The sequence below is a fragment of the Phodopus roborovskii genome, unplaced genomic scaffold, assembly GCF_943737965.1.
Source record: "Phodopus roborovskii unplaced genomic scaffold, PHOROB, whole genome shotgun sequence".
Classification (NCBI taxonomy): Eukaryota; Metazoa; Chordata; class Mammalia; order Rodentia; family Cricetidae; genus Phodopus; species Phodopus roborovskii.
In genome coordinates this window covers 28,587,804-28,608,749 of record NW_026126470.1, presented here as the reverse complement: position 1 = coordinate 28,608,749, position 20,946 = coordinate 28,587,804, and the positions used below count along the sequence as shown (strand labels likewise).

The window sequence follows — 20,946 nt, the reverse complement described above, 5'->3', positions numbered from 1 at the left end:
TGCTCAGTAACCCCGACAGTCTTTTGAGGGTGGTCATACGTGCCCCATGGAACCATCAGCTCAAGGAATGGTGTCATAGTTGTATCTGGACCCGAGATTTGGCCGAGTCATAGCCCAGCCCATGGCTGGTGCTCAGTGAGCAACGGGATGACGCCGGGTTATGGCTTCCACCCCACTCGGAAGCATGGAAGGCAGCCACCGGGGGCGTCCCGGTCTGCGCGCATGACTCCTGCTTTTTCATCCCCTCCCAGGCCTCGCTGTGTGGAGGCCACCAGCGCCACCCTGGCTGTGAGAGCCGGTTTCAGCGTTGCTCTCGTGATCTGTCATTTAGGGTCTCGGGTTCTCGCCACTAATAGTAGTTTGGAGCAGCCGCAGGGAATCGGTTGGCATATGTGATTTTAAGCTCCAGAGCAAGTTAGACTGTCACCTCGCCACCGGGTTAGGAAGCGGGCAATTATAAAGGAAATAAAAACAATATTTAGATCAAATCACAGGTTAGTTCTGGACGGCACCCACCTGAGGATTTCACATCTTTTGACCTCATGCTGACCAAAGTGTGGCTCTTACCGCCAGACTCCCCTTTCACCCTCTGAGGGCCACCAAAGGCATGAGTCCCACACACTATGTCAGCACTCGAGGCCAAGCGTGTGTGGGCACAGCACCTTACTCATGGACCAAAGGCTGACCTCCACAGGACAGGGACGCCGAAAGGCAGATGACGGAGGCTGTGGGCGTAGCCCAGCACCCAGCAGCCAAAGGCCCGACTGGCTCCCAAGCCAACACTTCTCTGCTGGTGTCTGACCCACAGGCCAGTTCAGCAGGTATGAAGGGCGTGATCATCAGACGTGCACAAAGCAAGCACACGGAGGAGACGCATCACCACTGTGGCCCTGGCATGCTCTCTCGGCTAGTCCTTTGGAAGAATAAGATTTTATATGTGCACTTAGTTATGTGTGAATGTGTGTGCCTGTGTGAGCTTATGTGCACTGTGTGGTGTGTGCAGGGCCGTACAAGGCCAGAAGAGGGCACCAGATCCTCTGGAACTGGGGTTACACATGTGGGGGCTGGCAACTGAATCCCAGGTCCTCTGCAAGAACAGCATGTGCGCTTCAGCCTGAAGAATTACGGTTTTATTCAGTTGGCACCCAGGGAGAATTTAACATGTTTCTGCTAACCTATTTTAGATGGAACTTAAGTTCATTTATGGGTAGCTAGAAGTTAATGGCCGTTTAAATGTTTCATGAATGGTGTTTTCCAGTTAAAACAGTGGGCTGGGGAGGTGGCGCTGAAAGTTAGAGCACTTCCTATACAAACACTAGGTCAAGTCTGCAGCACTGAGGGGAAACGCTGGGCATGGCGGCTGATAGCTGCAACCCCAGCATCGTGCTGTGTGTGTAGCAGGTGGATCCTGGAAGCTCCCTGGCAGCCAGCCAAAACAGCGTTTAGCTTCTGGCTCACTGAGAGGTGCTGTCTCGTGGAATAAAGTGGAAAGTACTGGAGAAGACACATGGTGTCGTCCACTGAGCCCCATCCGTGTGTGCACGGGTGTGAATCTGCATAGTCACATGTCTGCACCTCACACACGCCACACATAACAACAGCCGCAAGAACCAGCGTTTACGATCTCAAGCAATGTGTCAGTTATATCGGTGTATGAAGCTGTTGACTGTAATATCGTATAAGTTATAAGTCAGCATGCTTGTGTTTCAGAAAACTTTTAACGTGTTCACAAGCTGCGCTCACATTGTAATCATGCTTCCCCAAGGGGAGAAGAAAAGCCTCTTTAGCGATCTCAGCTGAAAAAGATGTTGACGAGAATTGCCGGCTGACTATTGAGGAGAATTGCCATCTGACTAGGCAAACAAATTTCTCATTTATCCAGCATATAACCAGCTTTTGCAAGTCAGTTTTATGTGTTGATTTGAAAGCAGAAAGTGTGCTGTACTTAAAAGAAGACATTGGATGTCTTAATTCATTGCCTCTCAGCAGAAAGTTAAGAACACAGACTGTTAAAACCTGGTTCTAAAAGCTGAGGGCATCTTAGCTCAGGCTATCCCAAACTGCCATGAACGGGTTGACTTAACACAACTAGCATTTCCCGTCACTCTGATGGCTGGTTCCTGGAGGGCTTCGCCCTGTTCTGCAGGCAGCAGGGTTTTTGCTCAGCACTCACATGGGGGCAGAGAGAGAAGAGGGAGGGAAGCGGGTTCTCTGGTCTCCTCCTGGATGGAGCTATTCACATCCGCAGGACCCCATCCGCAGGCCTCATCTGCCCCAGTCCCTTCCTCAAGCCTGCCAACTGCCATCGTGCTGGAAGGCAGGATTCCTAGCTTCTGTGACATAGGTTGACCGCTCCACACATCTCCTACAGTGTGTTCCTAGGGAGCAGCTGACAGAGGAGAGAGGCCATCCGTGCCGTGGAGGAGGTGGCAGGCCAAAGTGTAGTCCAACCCCGAGAGGCTCTGGCTCTGGTGGGGAGACCCTTGTTCTGGGGTGACAGAGGTCACCATCAGAGCCTGTGTGGTGGGAGTCCCTGGCCAGTTCCTTAGTTAGGTGCTTCTGCTGGTGGGACAGCTGCTGTCTCGTGTGTCCTTTAGTGAGTGTTGCTATTTATCTTTGTGTGTGTGTGTGTGTGTGTGTGTGTGTGTGTGTGTGTGTGTGTGCGCGTGCGCGTGCGCGCACCATGGAGCATGAGAAGTCACACGACAGCCTTGGGGGTTGGGACTTCCCGCTGTTCACCGCTGTGTCCCTCCAGGTTAACCTGCAGGGACCCCCCCCCCCCCCGCCTGCAGTCCCACCATGGGAGAGCTGTGATTACAGACAGGCATCACTAAGTGTAGCTTTTTGTGGGTCCTGGGGGAACAAGTCCTGTCCTGTATACTGTGTAATTCTTTCCTACATAGAGACCCCCAAATAGTATTTATCTGTGTTCCTCACGGCACATCCCCATTGCTCAGCCACTTTTCCTACTCACGCCTTCCTGACTAGTCATTGGCCCCGCTGTTCAGTTTCCACACAGGACATGGTGATAGACCAGGGGCCCCTGGCCTTTCCTGTTTCCCTTCTTGGTGGGAAAAACATGCTCTCTTTCCGCATCTGAAATGGAATCAAACATTTCTTGTGAAATATGAATGGTGGGAATCGACATTGCTATACTAAACCTGCTTCCTCCTGTTGAGCTCATGGTCTGCGGCTGTTGTCTGTGGCTTCCAGTGTCTGAGCTGCAGTTACCTGTGTGCAGAATGGCACTAGAGGAGCTGCATTTGTTTTCAGGGCCGTTGGCTTCCGAATTGCAGCAAGTCTTCTTGTTAGCATTTGATTTTTCCATTGAGTTCTAGGATAAACAGGAGGGTTTGGGAGGGGGGGGTCAAGTAGTTTAATTACAGCAGTAAATGTTAGAGCCTACTTATTTTGCAACAAAGTTTCTATGCTATTTTTTAACTGACTTCCTTATTTTTTTTTTTAAATAAGGAAGAAATTGTCATCATACCATAAGTTCAACTTTTAAATGTCATTTCCTCCTAGAGCCTGTGTGCGATGCATTCTTGGTTTAGAAATGGGCAGGAGTAGAAAACTGTTGTGAAATGGGCTTTAATTAACGAAGGGGGGACAACAAAATCGTTTCGTTTGGCCCGAAACAATCGTAAATCTTTTGTTGTTTTGTTTTTGAGATGGGTCTTACTATCCTAGGCTAGCCTCGAACCCCTTTGTAGCTGAGGTCAGCCTTGAACTTCTGTCACGCTAGTTACAAAACCGAGCCACATCCCCAAGCCTTGAATCATTTTCTGAATCACTGAAGTGTTTTCCCTCACTCTCTTTTACTTAGTAAACCCCCTGCTGCTAGCGTCCCTCGGTTGGCCAAAGAGCATTCTATATGTGTGAGGCATTTCACATAGGAGCCTCCCGTCATTCCTGCCCGTGTGCGTCAACCCACTTTCTGAGTGTGGACAATATGAGGATCTGCTGGGGACCTGTTTGAAATGACACATTTCAAAGGTGTTCTCTATTAAAAGAGGTCATTCTTTCCTGCTGAATAAGAAATTAAATGAGTGCGTTTGGTGTGCCGGGACTATTCTTGGCATGTTAGGACAACCTGCTTAATTTTAGATCCCGGCGTTATTATTCTCTAAGGCTGCCCTCCCAGGGAGGTCTGGCAGTCTCTGGAAGGCTTCGAAGTTGCAGGAACAAATAGAGGACAGTGGCTGGTGTTCAGGACAATCGGGAGGAGCAGCGTTGGGGGAGGGGGAGCTCGTAAGGGGCCAAGTCTAGATGTCAGGTGACAGGGCCACACAAAGAGAAACTGTTTCATCCCGAATGTCTTTTGTTGAGGAACACCAAGTGGGAACAGGGTTCAGAGTGTTAAGACACTGGCCTTTCTCCTCAGGCACACACCCCAAGCATGCCTTGGTGCCCTTTATGAAATGGCCTTCCTGGTATGGGGAGTCCACCCTCCATTAGCAGAAGTTGTTTTCAGAGCTCTGAGAGACAAGATGCTAACCCTCCCAAATGGTGAGCTGTGCTCAGCTATCTAGGCTGTTCATTCATCAGGTGTTCCATCAACAGATGAGTCGTCAGTGAGCCACCTCCTTCCTGCTCAGAACTGGACTAGATGTGAAAGCATGGGTGTTTGTTTTCCAGCCCTTGGGCAACTTGGGTTTTTTTTTTTTTTTTTTTTTAGGATAAACCTAGACCCATTACCATCTGAGTCAGAATAAAGCAGGGCCAGCAGAGGGCTCACCCACATGAGGCATCCAGGGCAGGCTTTCCAAGAAGAGCTGAGCTGTTTAACTGTCTATTAAAGTAGGGATGAGCCTGGAAAAGATAGGGGGGTGCTGTCATGGAGACTGGGATTCAGGGAGGCAGACATGAAGGCAGCTTTGGGGAGCATCAGTGATCCGGGACACAGGTGAGACCGGACCTGAGCTGGTAGCTAGAGATAGCGCATGGTCAGGAAGCACACATACGGGGCCGTAGGTAGGCTCTGTGCCTCTTGCCACCTCTCACATCGCTTCTGGGATGTCCAGAGGGGCTAGTCTGGGGTTTTCAGGGCGTCCAGTGGCCAATCTACGTATATATGTGCGCAGACAAATCCGGTTTGGCCAGAGCTATGCCAGGTGGGTCAATTATCCACACCAGTGGCGTTCCAGCTTGCGCAACACTGGTCGCCTGGAAGGCTTGCCACACAGTTTCCGAATCAGTAAATACATGTGCCGCCTTTCGTTGCTGTGGGACGAGTGACGACAGGTGTCTGGCAGGGCTGGAGGTTGGGACCAGGCATGCTCACAGGATGCTCTGGTGCCTAGAGGCAGGGGCGTGGTCTGCACTGATGTCAGGCTCCGTGGAGGGGACTCTGCCTCCCAGCATGGTCAGATCTGCCCCCTGCTCCTAATGGTACTTGCATCCCTTGCCTGCTGAGTCCTTGGCATCTTCAGAGTCCGAAATTAGAGTATGTTTCACGCCTTTTTTTACTTGCCTTTCAGACACAGTCTCACTATGTAGCCCAGGCTGGCCTTGAGCACACTGTGTAGCCCAGGCTAGTCTGGAACTTGGAATCCCCATCTCAGTCTCCAGGGTGGTTGGTCTCACCCTGAGTCCCTGATGCCAGGGCGGGCCAGGTCCCTTGGGGAGGGGGGGCGCCCCTGCTTAATCTGCATGAGTGGGTTAATCTAATCACAGAACAGGAGCAGGCCACCCTAGTTACAGCCATGGACACCGGGGGTAAGTGTCTGGGGCCACAGTAGGGTCCGACCTACTGCAGTAGATGGGGCACACATGGAACCTTCCGCCAGGCCCCGGCTGGTGGTCATGGTGCTTCCTGGCAGCTGCTGCTGTAAGTACCTATTTCTGCTGAGTGTACAGGCGGCTTCCTTAGACGAGGAGGCTGCAGCTGAGAGCACTTCAGCTATAGTCAGGGTTCACGGTGACTACAGCCAGAGCCTAGCTGTCACTCCCGTTGTGACCACCCTGGCAAGCTACACTGAGGAGGAACCACAAGCAGGAAGCCCTTGGTTACGTCAGTAGGCTAATGCTAAGTCGCCCGTCCAGACATGACAGCACTGGGCAGGCAGAGACGGGCAGATCGCTCTACGCTTAAGGCCTCCTGGAGCTACATAGTGGGACCCTGCCTCCAAACAGAAGGGGGTGGGGATGCTGGAGTGACACCTCAGCACTTTAGAGCACCCACTGCTCTACCACCCACGGAGGCCAGGAGAGGGTGCTGGGCTGGAGCTGCAGGAGGCTGTAAGCCCCAGCGTGCTGCTCGAAACTGACCTGGGCCCTCTGCAAGAGCAGCCAGTGCCTTGCCCCTGGCTCTGAAGGCTCACACATCCCTCGGCTAGTGGCTCATGTCTCCCAGTCACTGCACCCTTTATTTACCTCTGCTGTCTTCTCCTCGTTATAGAGCACTGTGACTCCATTGCACCCACCCTGGTAGCCCTTCATCTCCCAGTTTCAAACTCACGGTGTACTTGGCCCTCTGTGTGGTTGCTCTTGCCCTTAGGAAGCTCACAGTTCTAGGATCAGAGCCGCCATCTCTGGGGGCCCTGTCAGCCCGCCTGACAATCAGGGGTCACACTGGTGTGGATGCTAACAACTACTACATTGGTAGGTACTCTCTAGGGGCTTTGCCCTGAGTGGAAATAAGGCCATTAATGCCACAGCCACTTCATACGCTGGGTTCTGTGACACTCCATCCTCACAGATAAAGACCTGAACTTATAAATATATATGCATGCATGTATATTACACACACACACACACACACACACACGCACGCACGCACGCACTGTATAGGGTCCCACAGCTAAGAGGTGTCTGTCAGAGTGCCTGCCCAGCTGTGTCCCTGCAGTCCATGTCATGACCACTCTGTTGTGTACGTCAGACAGCCCTACCCGGTGTATACGTAGTAGTTTGGCCTCCTGTTGTATAAAGACATTATTCCCCCCCCCCATTCCCATCCACGACCCTGTGCTCATCACATTTCTTAAATTAATAGAATGCCTCGGGTCATTTAATTCTCTAAAAAGAAAAAAAGCAAAGGTTTACTTAGACTTACCGTTTTGGAGGTTTCCTCCCGTGAAGATAGGAAGACGATGACGGTGCCTCATGCTGGGAGTAGCTGGGAAAGCAAGATGTCAGTGCCTAGAAGAAGAAAAAAAAAATGATGTGTATACAGTGGAGCTCTTTTCAGCCACAAAGAAGAATAGAGTCTTATCATTTTCAAGAAAATTGATAAACTATTAAGTAATGGTATTAAGTGCAAACAAAGGCCAGGCTCAGAAAGATAAGCCTTGTATGCTCTCTCTCATATGTGGCTCTTAGATAGATGCCAAACTGTCAAGGGAATAAGCAATGGGGGGGGGGGTGAAGGGTAGCAGGGTAGGGAAAGCACCCAGTGTACTGCATACACTTGCAGGAGAGCATCCTAACACAGCGCCGTATGCACTGAAGATATCCAGAGAGGAAGTGGTACCCAACCTACTGCCACCCAACTTTAGACTCTTCCAAGGGGCACACACCCCTAAAGCCTTCACCATCCATCTCCCAGGACCTCCAGGGGAGCCCTCAGTTCACACAGCGGCGTGTGGAAAAGCATGCCTCCTATTCAGAAAGGTGGGAGAGCAGTCGATGGCCCTGCATGCTTGCATTCCAGTCTGATTGGCTGCAAGCCTTGCCCCTTGAGCACATCTGGGACATGTTCCCTTTCTTCTTGCTGCAGAGTAATGAAACTTCACAGCTGAAAGAGAAAGCCATGAGCATTGCTCCTGAGTTTCGCTTCTGCGGGGGCGTCTGTCTGTCTGTCTGTGGAGTGCTGGGCTTTGCTTGGCCCAGAAGTGAGAGCCTCCACTCATGATGCTGCACACAGCGTACTTGAAGAGGGAGAAGTACCCCGAGGCTGGGACGTAGATACGCATGGCTTTTTAACTTCTGAGGGGCCATACCGGATCCGCTGAAGCCCTCACCATTCTAGGCCAGTGGACACACTCTGCCTCTTGATGGAGGATGGCAATGGTCCACAGGGCCATGTCAGTGAGGGATGGTGTTGCAGCTGTCTTTCGAAATCGTGTTTCCAGAGATGATCTTTATCACAGAGGCCTGCAGCTCTGCACCCAACCCCCATTTCACACACACTGTCCTCCAGTCCCACGTTCCAGCATATGGCCTAATAAAAGGCTTTATCTAATACAGTCATTCATTTATGTTGCTGTTCTTACCAAAACACTTTTAAATGTGACCACAGGTGTGGACTTTTTTCTTTGAAAATAAAGTATACAGAGGTAGGATGTCCTAACACACAACCATCCAAACTGCAGAACTCAAGGGTGAAGGGTGTCCCCCATGGGTGAAGTGAACGAGCTCCTCCATAGACAGTAGCATCTGCTTCTTTGATTCTGCACGAAGCATCAACCTTTTAGACAGGAGCAAGGGTCTGCTTCCCCGTCCTAAGTCCTGCCCTTACCCTCCAGGTGGAGCAGCCTATCATCATACTGGTTGGTTATTGAGATGTAGACCACCAGCTTCCAACCCATCACCTAAGCCCTGAACACTATGGATCTCTTTAGATGCTCTGTGTGTGCGTGTGTCTGTGGAGATCAGAAGTCAACCCTAGATGCTGTTCCATAGGCACTGTCCACTGTCCTAGAACTTGCCAAGTAGGCTAAGCTGGCTGGCCAGTGGGCCTCAGGGCCTCCTCTCTCTACCTCCCAAGTGCTGAGGTTTCAAATGTGCGTCACCACATTTGGAAAAAAAAAACAAAAAACAAACAAACAAACAAAAAAAACACATGGGTTTGGGGTACTGAACTCCGATCCTCGTGCTTGCAAAGCAAGAACTTCACCAACTGAGCCGTTTCTCTATCTAAACCCCTGTATGGACAAAAAGCGTGCCTGGCAGTGGTAGGTTGGTTTTGTTGACTGATTTGGCTGGGAGATTTTGGAAGGAGTAACTGAGCCTTCCTGCCGTATGAGTCTCCGGGGAAAGCCTGTACTAGGTGCTATGTGCCCTTCAGCAAATGCTTGTGAAGGAGTTTTAGTGTCTGGAGTATGTAGCTTAGTCTGCTCGTAGTTAAGTAGAGGCGTGCTTCTTAGTTTTTACTTGATACAACCTAGAGTCACCTGGGAAGAGGGGACCTCAGATGAATAATTGTGTCAACAAGACTGGCCTGAGGTCATGTCTGTGAAAGACTGTCTTGACTCCCAGTTGAAGTGGGAGGGCTCAGCCCCTGTGGTGATGCCATCCTAGGGAAGTGAGCCTGGCCTTCATAAGAGATCCAGCAAGCAACACCCTGCATGGCTTCTGGTTCCCTTTCTGCTTGAGTTCCTGTCTTAACTTCTGTCATTTTGACCTGGAATAAACCCTTTCCTCCCCAAGTTGCCTTTGGTCACAGCAACAAAAAAGCAAACTAGAACACACAACAGATCTACAGTCAGTGATAGTTGGATGGACAAATTCATCACTTTCTTTGAGACTTGAAAGCCTGACTGATGTAGGTCCTGGGAGTTTTCCTCTGTAACTAACTTCTCGCCTGGAATGTTCCCTTTAGCAATACATTCCTGGAGTTGAGACTTTGATCTCCAGAATTTGCTGATTAAATACAAATTCTCTTAGAAGGCTTTGCACATTAAACAGCTGTTATCATTAGTGCTGTAATGGGGAAAGTTTGTTGGGTAACATTCCAGTCTTGTTAGAAGAGTGATTCCGAGGGGGCGGGGGCGGGGGTGGGGGCGGGGGCGGGGGTGGGGTGGGTGGCCAGCATGATCCCAGAGCTCTAGAGAAGTGGAAACAGGTGAACAAGACTCGAGCCGTGTCCACACGGCAGCCCTTCCAGTGGGTGTGGGATGCTCACTGAGCCCCATGCTGGCGTCGGCAGAATGTTCTGTGCTCTGAGGTCTGCTCACACTAATGCAGAGGTTGGCCCAGCTACCTGTGACACATCACAGGAAAATCTAGTGATTTTAATAAAAATCCCGGAGTCAGCCATGGAGGAAAATGCTGAGAGATCAGAGAGAAGGAGCAAGCCACAACCACCTCTACCTCATCCGCTTCCCAGGGGAAAAGAGGGCGACTTCCTGTTTCTCCCCGAATACAACCTCTCTCCACCCAACATTTCACTTCCTATCTATCTGTCTGTACAGACCTCCAGACCTCTATGGTTAGCTAGTGGCAGCTCCATCCTATGCTCTTCAGACAAGCCTTATTTGTACAAGCAAGATATCACCACACACATCAGCCAACACAACTCATTAATTGCATATTTCATTAAAGATGGTTTGTAGAACAGTTTTTTTTTTTTTTTAAGTCAAATAAATAGTTCTGGTAAAATTTTTGGTTGAGAAAGGATTTTTTAAAAAAATCAATGACTGACCATACAAAATATGAATATATTAAAAACACTAAGCTTGGGCTGAGGTAACAGTTCAGTCAGTAGAGCTTGCTTGCCTGCAAGCATGAGGACCTGAATTTGACCCCAGAAACCACAGAAAACAGCATGGTGGTATGTGCTAGCAGGGCAAGCATGGGCAGATTCCGGGGCCATCTGGCCAACCAGCCAAACCTACTTAGTGAATTGCAGGTCAATGACAGAGACCCTATGTCATGAAAGCAAGGTGGATAATACTGCTGAGGGACTAACCACAGCTGGGATAAGTTCTCTGGCCTAGACACACACACGCACACACACACACACACACGCACACGCACGCACGCACGCACGCACGCGCACCCATGTGCACGCACACAAGACCAGAAGAAATTACCAAGTTGAGGAATGTTGACTAGTAAGTGCAGTGTAAACTTATGGCCCTAATGCCACATCGGTCTTCTAACCCTGAACTTTATGTAGCATATCTGCTAACCTTGACCGTCAAGATACAGCATCGAGTAGGGAAAGGAGGAAAAAAAATCCTTTTTGTTATTCAAAAAGTAATCGATATGTATTGAGGAAATTTTGTGAATACAGTAAACCACAAGAGAAACACAGCAGTCTTCCTCATTATTTCTATTTACTATGTTCTTTTTCTTCACCAAAATTGTCACAATAGTACTATTAGTCATTATCATTAACACTAACCAGTTGACAGTGACCTGAGGGTTTCAGAGGACACTACCAGAAGGCCAGACTTCCTTTATCCACCTCCTTTCAAGTTATTTACCTAGGTAGATGAGCTAATGTCCATGGGTGCTGGCAGCTTTCCTGTGGTTTAAACCATGCCCTGTGTGTCAGAACTGTCAGGTGATTGATGGTGGCCCTTCCCATCTCCGTGAACCCATGCCGTCTTTGGCCAATTGGGAACAGGGACATTGACCCTTCAGGAGTGAAGGCTGACCCCCTGGCCTCCTTCAGATATTGCCATCTTTGGCAATCACCTGAGCTGAGGGGAAACCACTGTACTCACTCCTGAACAACATGGGGTAGCAAAGCCCACCCCTCCTGCCCCATCCTTGGGACCACACACACACACACACACCGTTAGAAAGGTGTCCACGGGGGCCAGGACCACAGTGTAGCTGTCGTCATTCACCTGGGCCTGCCCCGCACCACTCACCCATAATACCCCTCATACAAGACCTGTTTTGTGGGGGAACCAGGAAGAGCTGGTTGATTGAGCTGACAAAGTTAATCCCTGATAATTCCCCTCCTATAGCCGGTGAGGGCATCATAGAGACTCCATGACCATTTCTCAGAATGTTGGCTCATCCAAGGGATGTTTCTTAAGATAAAAACCAGATTGAATGATGTTTTATAGTTATTTTCAACATAAGATGATGATCAACTATGAGGTAAATACTCAGTTTAAAATGCTGTCTTACCAAGATCACTTGTTCTTGTGGGTTTTTTTTTTTTTTTTTTTTTTTTGTTGTTGTTTTTTGGTTTTTGGTTTTGTTTTTGTTTTCCATCTTTTAAAAACCTTGGGGGCTGGAGAGATGGCTTAGCAGTTAAGAGCGCTTGCTGCTCTTAGAGAGAGGTTCAGGGTTCTAGGACCCTATGACGACTTATGGCCATCAGCAACTCCAGTTCCACGAATGTCCTTCTCCGGCCTCCATGGACACTGGACACATATGTAGTTACAGACAGAACACTCATCCACTTAAATCTTTACAAGATCTCATCCTGGAACTACCTTCAGCCCTCCCCCAAATGCTTCCATGTATCCCAGCTTGTTCTGTAGGGGCTGTGAACAACGAGGCTCTGATTCTTGTCCACTCCCCGTTATGGCCCTTGTCCATGCCTCTTCTTACCGCCCTTACGGAATGCCAGACAGAAAGAACAGAAAGGGCAGGGTGGGGTGGGGCTTGGGGGTCAGAGAAAGCCTTGAGATGCAGCAACACAGGAAGCAGAGAACTAGGCCTGCAGGAGAGGGCGTGGTGGCCCCCAGAAGACCCTCGCAGTAGCCTGTATTCCCCGGCTTCATCTCACCGGCTAATAGCTCCGTAACCTCCCGGAACAGGGCCCGTGGGAACACATGGTCAGTCCCCACAGGCCCAGCCCAGGTTTTGTGTGACGTGCCGGCATCTGTCTTTGGGTGAGGACCACATCAGGGCTGAAGTTAAAAATGGCCATCGAAGCAAGCGAGTCCAGGAGGACCAGACCCAAAAGCGCCAAACAGGAAAGGCTGGTGGCGGCAGCTCTGGCCTTGTAATCACCCAATCTGTGCTGCCTCCCTTAGCCCTGGGTGGCCGCCAGGTGGTTAGGACTGCTCTGATTTGCCTGAGGTGTTTTTTCTTCCTAAACTTTGCAAGCAGTGCTTTTCCAGGAAGTAGCAGAAGGAAGGAATCTTTACGTGTCCAGGGAAGGCTGCAGTAATAAGGAAACAGGCGCCAATGAATTTAGCTAGCAAGAGAGGAAGATCTGTGAGGAGAGAGGGTTGAGCTCCTCCTCTTCCCCCTCCTCCCCGTCTTCCCCCTCCTCCTCCCTTCCTCTCCTCTCCTGCCTTCTCATGAGAATTCTCTCATGGTTGTAATTTTCATGTTCACTTTAAGTTTCCACTGACCATCAACTTCACCTCTACTAAAATTTTAGCTTAGCCTTTCCCCTTTTAGCAGGATGCACTTGGCGCACATTTGTATCCACCATAGTTAGAATTTAGAAACAGTCCTCGCTCCCTTTGACCAAGCAGATTGTTACCGGTAATAAGACGATACTGAGAACAATAGATCCCTGAGCCCACACGTGGTCACTGCACACCGTTCCCAGTGCTCCTAAAACTGACCCAAAATAGAAATCCCTTTTAAAGACACTGCGGGGCTGGAGGGGTGGCTGGATAGTTAGGAGCCCCGGCTGCTCTTACAGAGGACATCGGTTCGAATCGCAGCGCGCGCGCGTGCACGCACACACGCACGCACACACACACACACACACACACACACACACAGCGGGGGAGGGGCGGGGATATACCAGAAACAGTTCCTTTCTTCAATATGAATGCCCATCAGGAAGTCTAAAGAAGAGGAGGGTGGTCTCTTCTAGAACCCTGGCCACACTGCTGCTTAGGTGTCAACTCCCCGCAGTCTGGGTACTTGTGGGAACCCTACCAAGGCATTGCCATCGAGTCTGCTGCTAACAGACTTCCAGGTGCCCTCATTTCCCACATGTAGCCGGCAGGTCAGACATGTAGAAAGTATCAGAAGGCTGTGGGTGCCATATCACCCTCCCCCGCTTCCTGTCCTGGCTGCAGGCTCCCAGCAGACCCTGTAAAAGCCCCACACCCAAGACCTTTGAGGCTCTGAATGTTTTGATCACAGCCTCTTAAGTAAAGATGCTCTGCCTGCCAAGGATGTGATTTCTACACTCTATACATGGGTTACCACATAACAGAGGCCCCGCCTCAGCCCCATGGAAACCGAGGTGCCCCCAAGCATCTGTGTGGTGAGGCCCCCATCCCTGAGGATGCTGCAGGCCAGTGCATGCTGCTCCTGGCAACCCCTCCACAGCAAGGCCGTGGGCAGTGCATCTGGGAACGCCACCTCGCTGCAGCCTTCACTCCGGTGCTCTGCATTGCAGCCTGGGTCCTCTCCCTGGTGCACTGCCCTGAGTGATGAACTCTGACCTCCCAGAGGAGCTGGGCGGGGAGCAGCCTAGCTCACAGCTTTCACAAGATTGCCAAGGAGACATGCGAGCCCAGGGGTGACGAGGGTTAATGGAGGGAGAGAGCATTTAGCTGATCAGCAGAGACCATTGTGATGGGCTTTGAAGAATGGATAGGCGGTTTCCACCTTGAGTCCATGAACCCTCTCCTCACAGTCGACTACAATGACTTTTGACTAGAAAACAGTAAAGACGAGTAGAAGATGGCTGGTTCCCACCACATTGTCTGAGGAAAGGCTACAGGCCCTAGATAATTTCCAAAGGATTGAAACAAAATGAACATAAGTAAAATAAAAAGGCCTCGGCCTTCAAGACAGGCACATGATTGCAGACGCAGCCTTGTGTGCGGCCCCGCCCCTCCCTTGGGTTGCAGCGCCCTCTCTCGCAGCTGCCCTGCGTGGTTTTACACACCTGTCCCCAGCGTGGCCCCTCTCAGGTGACTCGGTTTTGTGACACCTTCCTTGGCACCATGTTTGGCTCCTTGGGTTTCTCACAGTGCGAGCTCTGAGGTCCCCCAGCCCTGTGCCATGCTTCCAAGTGCTGGGGGGGGGCGTTCACTGAAGAGCAGCTCCCCCTCTCAGGAACTGCTGGCCTGGCCGCAAGCTGCAGCGGCTCCCATGGGGGCCCATGGTTCCATGGAAGAGCATGGAATAGACCGCAACACTGTTACTTCCTCAGCTTCGGCCTCGTTCCTGTCCTGAGTACTGTTGCCCTCAACCCCTCCCCATTAACTAGCAAATCAGGATCAATAATGCTGGGGTGGGGGGGGCAGTTGTACAGTACTGGCCTGTCATGCACAAGGCGCTTGGTGCGGTCCCTAGTCCCACATAAACCAGGCATAGAGGAGTATGTCTGTAATCTTAGCCCTCTGGAAGTAAAGGTGGTGGTCAGAGCTTCAAAGCCAGCCCAGCATACATGAAACCCTGTCCCAAAAGAATGCACCTGTCTCCCAAACCACAAGGGACATGCAGGCAAGAAGTGTGCACCTCTAAACTGCATGTGCTGTCTGTTTCAAAAACAGCCAGGTGTGGCACACGCCTTAATCCCAGGAGGGTCTTCGGGTTCAAGGCCAGCCTGATATACAAAGTGAGTTTCAGGACAGCTAGGACTAAACAGAGAGACCCTGCCTCAATTAATTAGCTAATTAATTTAAAAGTGCATGTGTTGACCAGTTTTCTTCTTGGTAAGGAGAGGTCATGACTTAAGGGTGATGCATTTCCCTGCAGGAGCTTTAGGAATCTAGGTTCGCAAGGAAGAGACAGCCTTCTGGGAAGTGACACAGGTGTGAAACCATGCTTCCTCCACAGAGAAGGGTGCTCCACAGAGAAGGGTGCTCCACAGACAAGGGTGCTCCACAGAGAAGGGTGCTCCACAGAGAAGGGTGCTCCACAGAGAAGGGTGCTCCACAGAGAAGGGTGCTCCACAGAGAAGGGTGCTCCACAGAGAAGGGTGCTCCACAGTCAAGGGTGCTCCACAGACAAGGGTGCTCCACAGACAAGGGTGCTCCACAGACAAGGGTGCTCCACAGACAAGGGTGCTCCAAAGAGATGGGCCCCCAGGCGGCACCTGAGTGCTCCCAAGGAGCCAGGCTCCCCAGGTAATACGGATGCCTCCAGTCGGCCCCACGTCCCTGGAGCTGCAGCCAAGGACACCTCTGCTGACACAGCCGAGGTGCCCTCTCCCCGCTAGGCCGGGGTTCTGGGACACTGTGTGACCAGTGATTTCACTGTTGGATGTCACCCTGTTCCAGTGTCCCTGCATAATGCCAGCTGTCACCTGAAGCAGCCCCTGTTCCTGAATGACAACTGGGAGCCTCACATTCACCAAGAGAAATTTGATTTAGATGAAGCCAATCCATTCAGACACGGGAACAGAATGACATGTTTTGTGCGGCTTCAGGGACAGCTTAGTGGAAGATGTATCTATCACCTCTGTGAGGAAGACTTGAGCAATACTCTTTTACCTTGATGTCCCTTATCCCCTGTCTTCATTCACATAATGCAATCAAAGTTGTAAACTTCAGTGAGCCAGCTGCATTGTCTCTGCTGGACAGGAATGGCCCAGTTCTGCCTGCAAAACTTACCTGGAGCATAATGACATCGTTTGCAACAACAAAAATGAGGGGCTGGGAAGGCAGCTCCGTTAGAAAAGCACTTGCCGCGCATGCACTAACCCCTGTGAAAAGTCTGGGGCCGGTGGCAGGTGTCTGCATCCCAGCCCAGAAGGAAGGGGGACAGGCAAGCTCCAGGCCAGTGCATGATTCCTGGGAAATGGCCAAGGTTGCTCTCTGGTCTGCGTACACATGTGTGAGCATCATGAAAGCAGGCTCCTCGCCTCCCTCTGATCCATCCCCTCGACCTTTGCCAAGGTGGGCTCTAGGAGAAGATGGAAGAGGGAAGTGGGGGAGGGCAGCCGAGAGGCAGCAGCCTGTCTGGGGCTTCTTGAAGGAGGGGTGTGATGCACTGCAGCCCAGGGCACGGCTCTCTCCACGCCACCCAAAGCTGCCATTTCCATGGGTGTTTAACACACACCTGCTTTCGGTGCACCAAACGTTTTTTAGAATAAACAAACGCATTTAAGTCTTTGGGGGACTGGCAGCCCTGGGTGATTTGGCAAAGCAAACACCATAACTGGTTTCTTACATAACCCCACAGTTGGCAGCGAGGCGCCAGGCTTTGAAATTAAGCAACCCTCGCTCATCTGGGCAGCCTTGGCTTGCTGCTCTTGTTGGTGGAGGGAGCTTCCCATTCGCTCTTGTTGCATATACTCTTTGTAATTACTGGCTGACTTCAGAAGAGCTCTGAGGGAAGCTTTCAGTGTGGAGAGAATGGCTTGACTTCTGGACACGTGGAAGCTGAGTCTGCACATTGGCGAGAGAAGGCGTCAGTACCTTGAATGCTTTCATGAGGTTGGGGCAAGTGGAAAGGACTGAGTGCCCAAGCCTGGTAGTTAGAAGCAGGAGCTGGGCGCTCTGGATGTGCGTGCGGTGGTCTGTACCCAGCATGCCACACCCTGCGGGCACAGAGGCTGGCGAGACTTGCTTGCCAAACTCATGTTTTCCATCTCTTCTTCCCTTTTTGATAAAAAGAAAGCAGCGTGTAGTCCTTGAACAGGGTTACCCCTCAGCTTCAGAGCCAGATTCTCTGTGGGACTTTGTTTCTCTGGCATTGGGCATCAACTTGAGGGCAATGTGCTCCTTGGGAAACGTGCGTTAAGTTGTCCATCCCTGGCCCTCCACGCCAGTCAGGAAGTTGTTCAGAGGAGAATCCTGGGTGTCTGTCCCACCATCCCACTGAGAACTGGGACATTGATCCAATAAAGTACAATTGGGGAGGAGGTTAAAAAAAAAAAACCTGCATTTCAAAACAAACTCTACTTTTTTCTTAAAAAACAGAACTCACTGACCAAGACAGATTTCAAAATGTTTCTCTGATGCCCAGCAAGAAACATCCATTGAGGTTTTTCAGGGCGAGCAACTCCCCAGGACTTGGTTTCCAGGTCTCTTAAAGCCTAAGGACTCCCTGGAGGGTAATTGCTGTTTACAGCCTCAGACCTTGGTCCCTCTCTGCTGTAACATTTTCCATCTTAAGCAGGGCCCGCCCAGTGCAGCCCCAGAAGCGCGTTGTCTGGGCTGAGTGGAATTACTACCAGTGGGAACTATGCTGGGGCGGGTGAAGCTCTGGAGCTCAGCAAACCTCGGCTGGGCAGCCTTTTCCACCCTCTGAGCAAAGGTAATTAGCATAGGGAAAATGACTAAGGTGTTGACGTCACCTCTTTCCAGTAGAAACTTACACTTTGTCCCTGTCTGCCTGCGAGCATGCGGGACTCGACTCAGGAATTTGCTGTCCAAACAGGATGCTCGGGAAGCCAAGCCCTCCCCACCCCCAGGGGGCTGGACCTCTGAGAGCAGCTTTATAAACCCCTGCTGGAGGAAGGACCCCTGGTCTCTTGCAAAGGAACCTCCAGCTTGGGGCTTGACTTCGAGAGTGAGTGTGACTGAGTCGTTAGCGTCTGCCCAGTAAGAAAGCAGAATGCATTTTAGGGACTTTAACTACAATTTTAGCTCCCTGATTGCCTGTGTGGCAAACGGTGATGTCTTCAGCGAAAGTGAAACCAGGGTAAGGCTTCTGGCGACCCATGATTTTCGACCATTTTCCAAGCAAGCCGCTAATTGGGACAATTAGCCGAAATTCTCAGGGGTGGGTGGCTCTCTTGTGGGATTTATCAAGTTACCCTTAGAGTATTTTAGAGTCTTGAAAATCAGAAGCTGTTACCTGAAGCTTCCGATTAGCTGGGAAGGGGGTTGGACGCTCCGGCTTTGGACGCTCCCGGGTCCCCTATGTGTGCGGGAGGTGCGGACATTTATGTATGACAACACTTGGCTCCTGTGAACCCTAGAGGGAGGCTGCTGCCAGCTCTGGACCCTGGGGATCCAAATTACCGGATTTCCTCGTAGGAAATACACACTGTGAATGGACTGCATGTTTGCAGTAATGGCAAGGGTCTGCCTCCGGCTTCCAGATCTCTCTGACTAGAGAAAAATGCAGGCATACCAAATATTAAAACTCAGTGTGGGATGAGGTAGCAGCTCTCACAGAGATAATTAGTCATCTTAATCACTATACGTTTCTTCTCTATTTGGGAAAAGCATAAGAGGTTTTTTTTTTTTCATTAGTTACTATCAAGCCATTGAGTAATAGTAAGTAATTGATCTCTAATAAGAACCCTATATGAATGGATATTGAATATGTCCTGTTTGTGGGGATGGTGTTTGTGTGGTATGCTAATTGTGTATAATGTTTGGAAGACTGGGACAGTAGCTTTTTAATTTGATTATAAAACACATTCTATTCATAGACACACAACAGGCTTGATGTGCTGAGCATTAGCCTGATAGTTAAGAAACACTTAAGTAAAGATCCTATACAGCGAGTATTAACAGCTGGGTATCTACTATTAGAACAAATAAGGTTATTTTGTAAGTGTTTGGTGGTGTGGATTTAGCAGTAATGTGTGTTCTCTCATGCTCTGAGGTTATTTTGTAAGTGTGTGGATTTAGCAGTAATGTGTGTTCTCTGATGCTCTGGTTCTGAGCCCTGACTTGCCCTCTAAAAATATTCACCAAGTCATCTCTCCCAAATTCTGAACCATAACTCAGAACTACAGTTAGTCACAGTGCCTACTGATGAGGTCATGCAAATCCTGGCTTTACCGAGGCTCCTTGCTCAGTGCCTAAGAGATCAGGAGCGGATCACCAGCAGGTGGCATCCAGGTCAAATGTCAGCTGTGTGAGTGGGAAAGTCACAGAATCGCTCCTGGGCTGTAGAGCATGAGGGGGGAGGGGGAGATGGCCAGGCTCTCCTAGGCACCTGCCTCCTGGAGGAGACGCACTGCACCCCGCCTGGGACAGGTGAAGAGCCACCTTTGGGCTTTTAGTCCCACGCACTCCCTTCAGGGTTTCCAGGACAGGCTTGTCCCCTCTTCTTCCCCGGCTGTCCACCTCTGCAGGCGTGAGAGCAGGGCTCGGACCCAGGGTCCACGCCAGCACCCTCACCCACCACCCACCTTCAGATGTCCCCACGAACTGTCTACTGTTCAGCCTGTGGAAGGGAACTCGGAAACCACCTGGCGTCTAAAAGCTCCCAGGATCTTCCCGGAGTCCCCAGGAGGTGCAGGCCCATCCCCACACACCGCTGCAGGAGAGGGTGGGGCTCCCGGCCTTTCCTAGGCGGCTGATGAGGTTTTTCCAGAAGCCAGGAGCCAAGTTTGTAATCCCAGAATTTGGGCTCTGCACGCTAACAGCTCATGATATTTCCCAATCCTCAACAGCCCTTACAACAGCAGCGTGCAGGCCGCCTGCGTGGAAGAGAGCACAGGCGCCTGCTGCCCGTTTGCTGCACATTAAATGTTAAATCGGTACTCTTTCAAAAGTTAACTAACAGAGTGAGGTGAACCGCAGCGGGAGTTCGCAAAGAGCTCCCTTTAAGGAATGGTAAGACTTTCTTTTAAGGTGGTTGTTCCTTAGTTCTTCCGTTTTTTACCGAGGCTCTCCCGCCAGCCCTTCAAATGTGCTGCATGACCTGGAGCCCTAAGGAAAGCACTATTTGAAGAACACACACAGTATCCACTCTGGGTGAAGTTGGCTAGACACTTTTAAAAGGAGTGACAATTGTCTCTTCTAAGAAGATCATCGGAGCTAGTCTAACGGTGGTGTATGTGCTTAGCCAGACGCAAGGCCTCCAAAACCTTAACCCCAGCATCCCAGCACCAAACACACAGCACAACACAACCCCCCCCCCCCCGTGCGTGCGTGTGTGCGTGTGCGTGTGCGTGCGTGCGTGCGTGTGTGTGCGTGCGTGCGTGTGTGTGCGTGTGCGTGCGTGTGTGTGTGTTTGAAATGACAACTGATTTTTTTCAACAAGGAAGGCAATGACTAGGGCAGAAAATAGGTAAATTTTAGACCCTCTTATCGGCCTTTTTTTTTTTTTTTTCCAGGCCAAATTTGAATCCCTCTTCAGGACATATGACAAGGACATCACCTTCCAGTATTTTAAGAGCTTCAAGCGTGTCCGAATAAACTTCAGCAACCCCTTGTCTGCAGCTGATGCCAGGCTGCAGCTGCATAAGACTGAGTTCCTGGGGAAGGAGATGAAGTTGTATTTTGCTCAGGTGAGCGTGTGCCTTGTGAAGCCGGTACCCCCCCCCCCCCGGCTGCTTCTACAGCACAGCACCTCACGCACTGACACTGGACAGCACGCCCTCCAGCCTCTCTAAGAGGAGCCCTACCCTGAATTCTCAGGTTCTCACCTGGTCTAAGAAGGAATCAGATGGATGTGAAAAACCCCTCAGAGATGGGAACCCTG

The 20,946-nt window shown here is 50.7% G+C and overlaps 1 protein-coding gene across 1 annotated transcript in view; it reads left to right on the top strand.

Moving 5' to 3' along the window:
• The window catches only part of Rcan1 (regulator of calcineurin 1), a 68,117-nt gene that overhangs the window by 42,077 nt on the left and 5,094 nt on the right, over nt 1-20,946 (top strand). Inside the window, exon 2 of the mRNA XM_051191905.1 lies at nt 20,579-20,752. Within this exon, the coding sequence (XP_051047862.1) occupies nt 20,579-20,752 (174 nt within the window). The remainder of the gene's footprint in view (nt 1-20,578; nt 20,753-20,946) is intronic.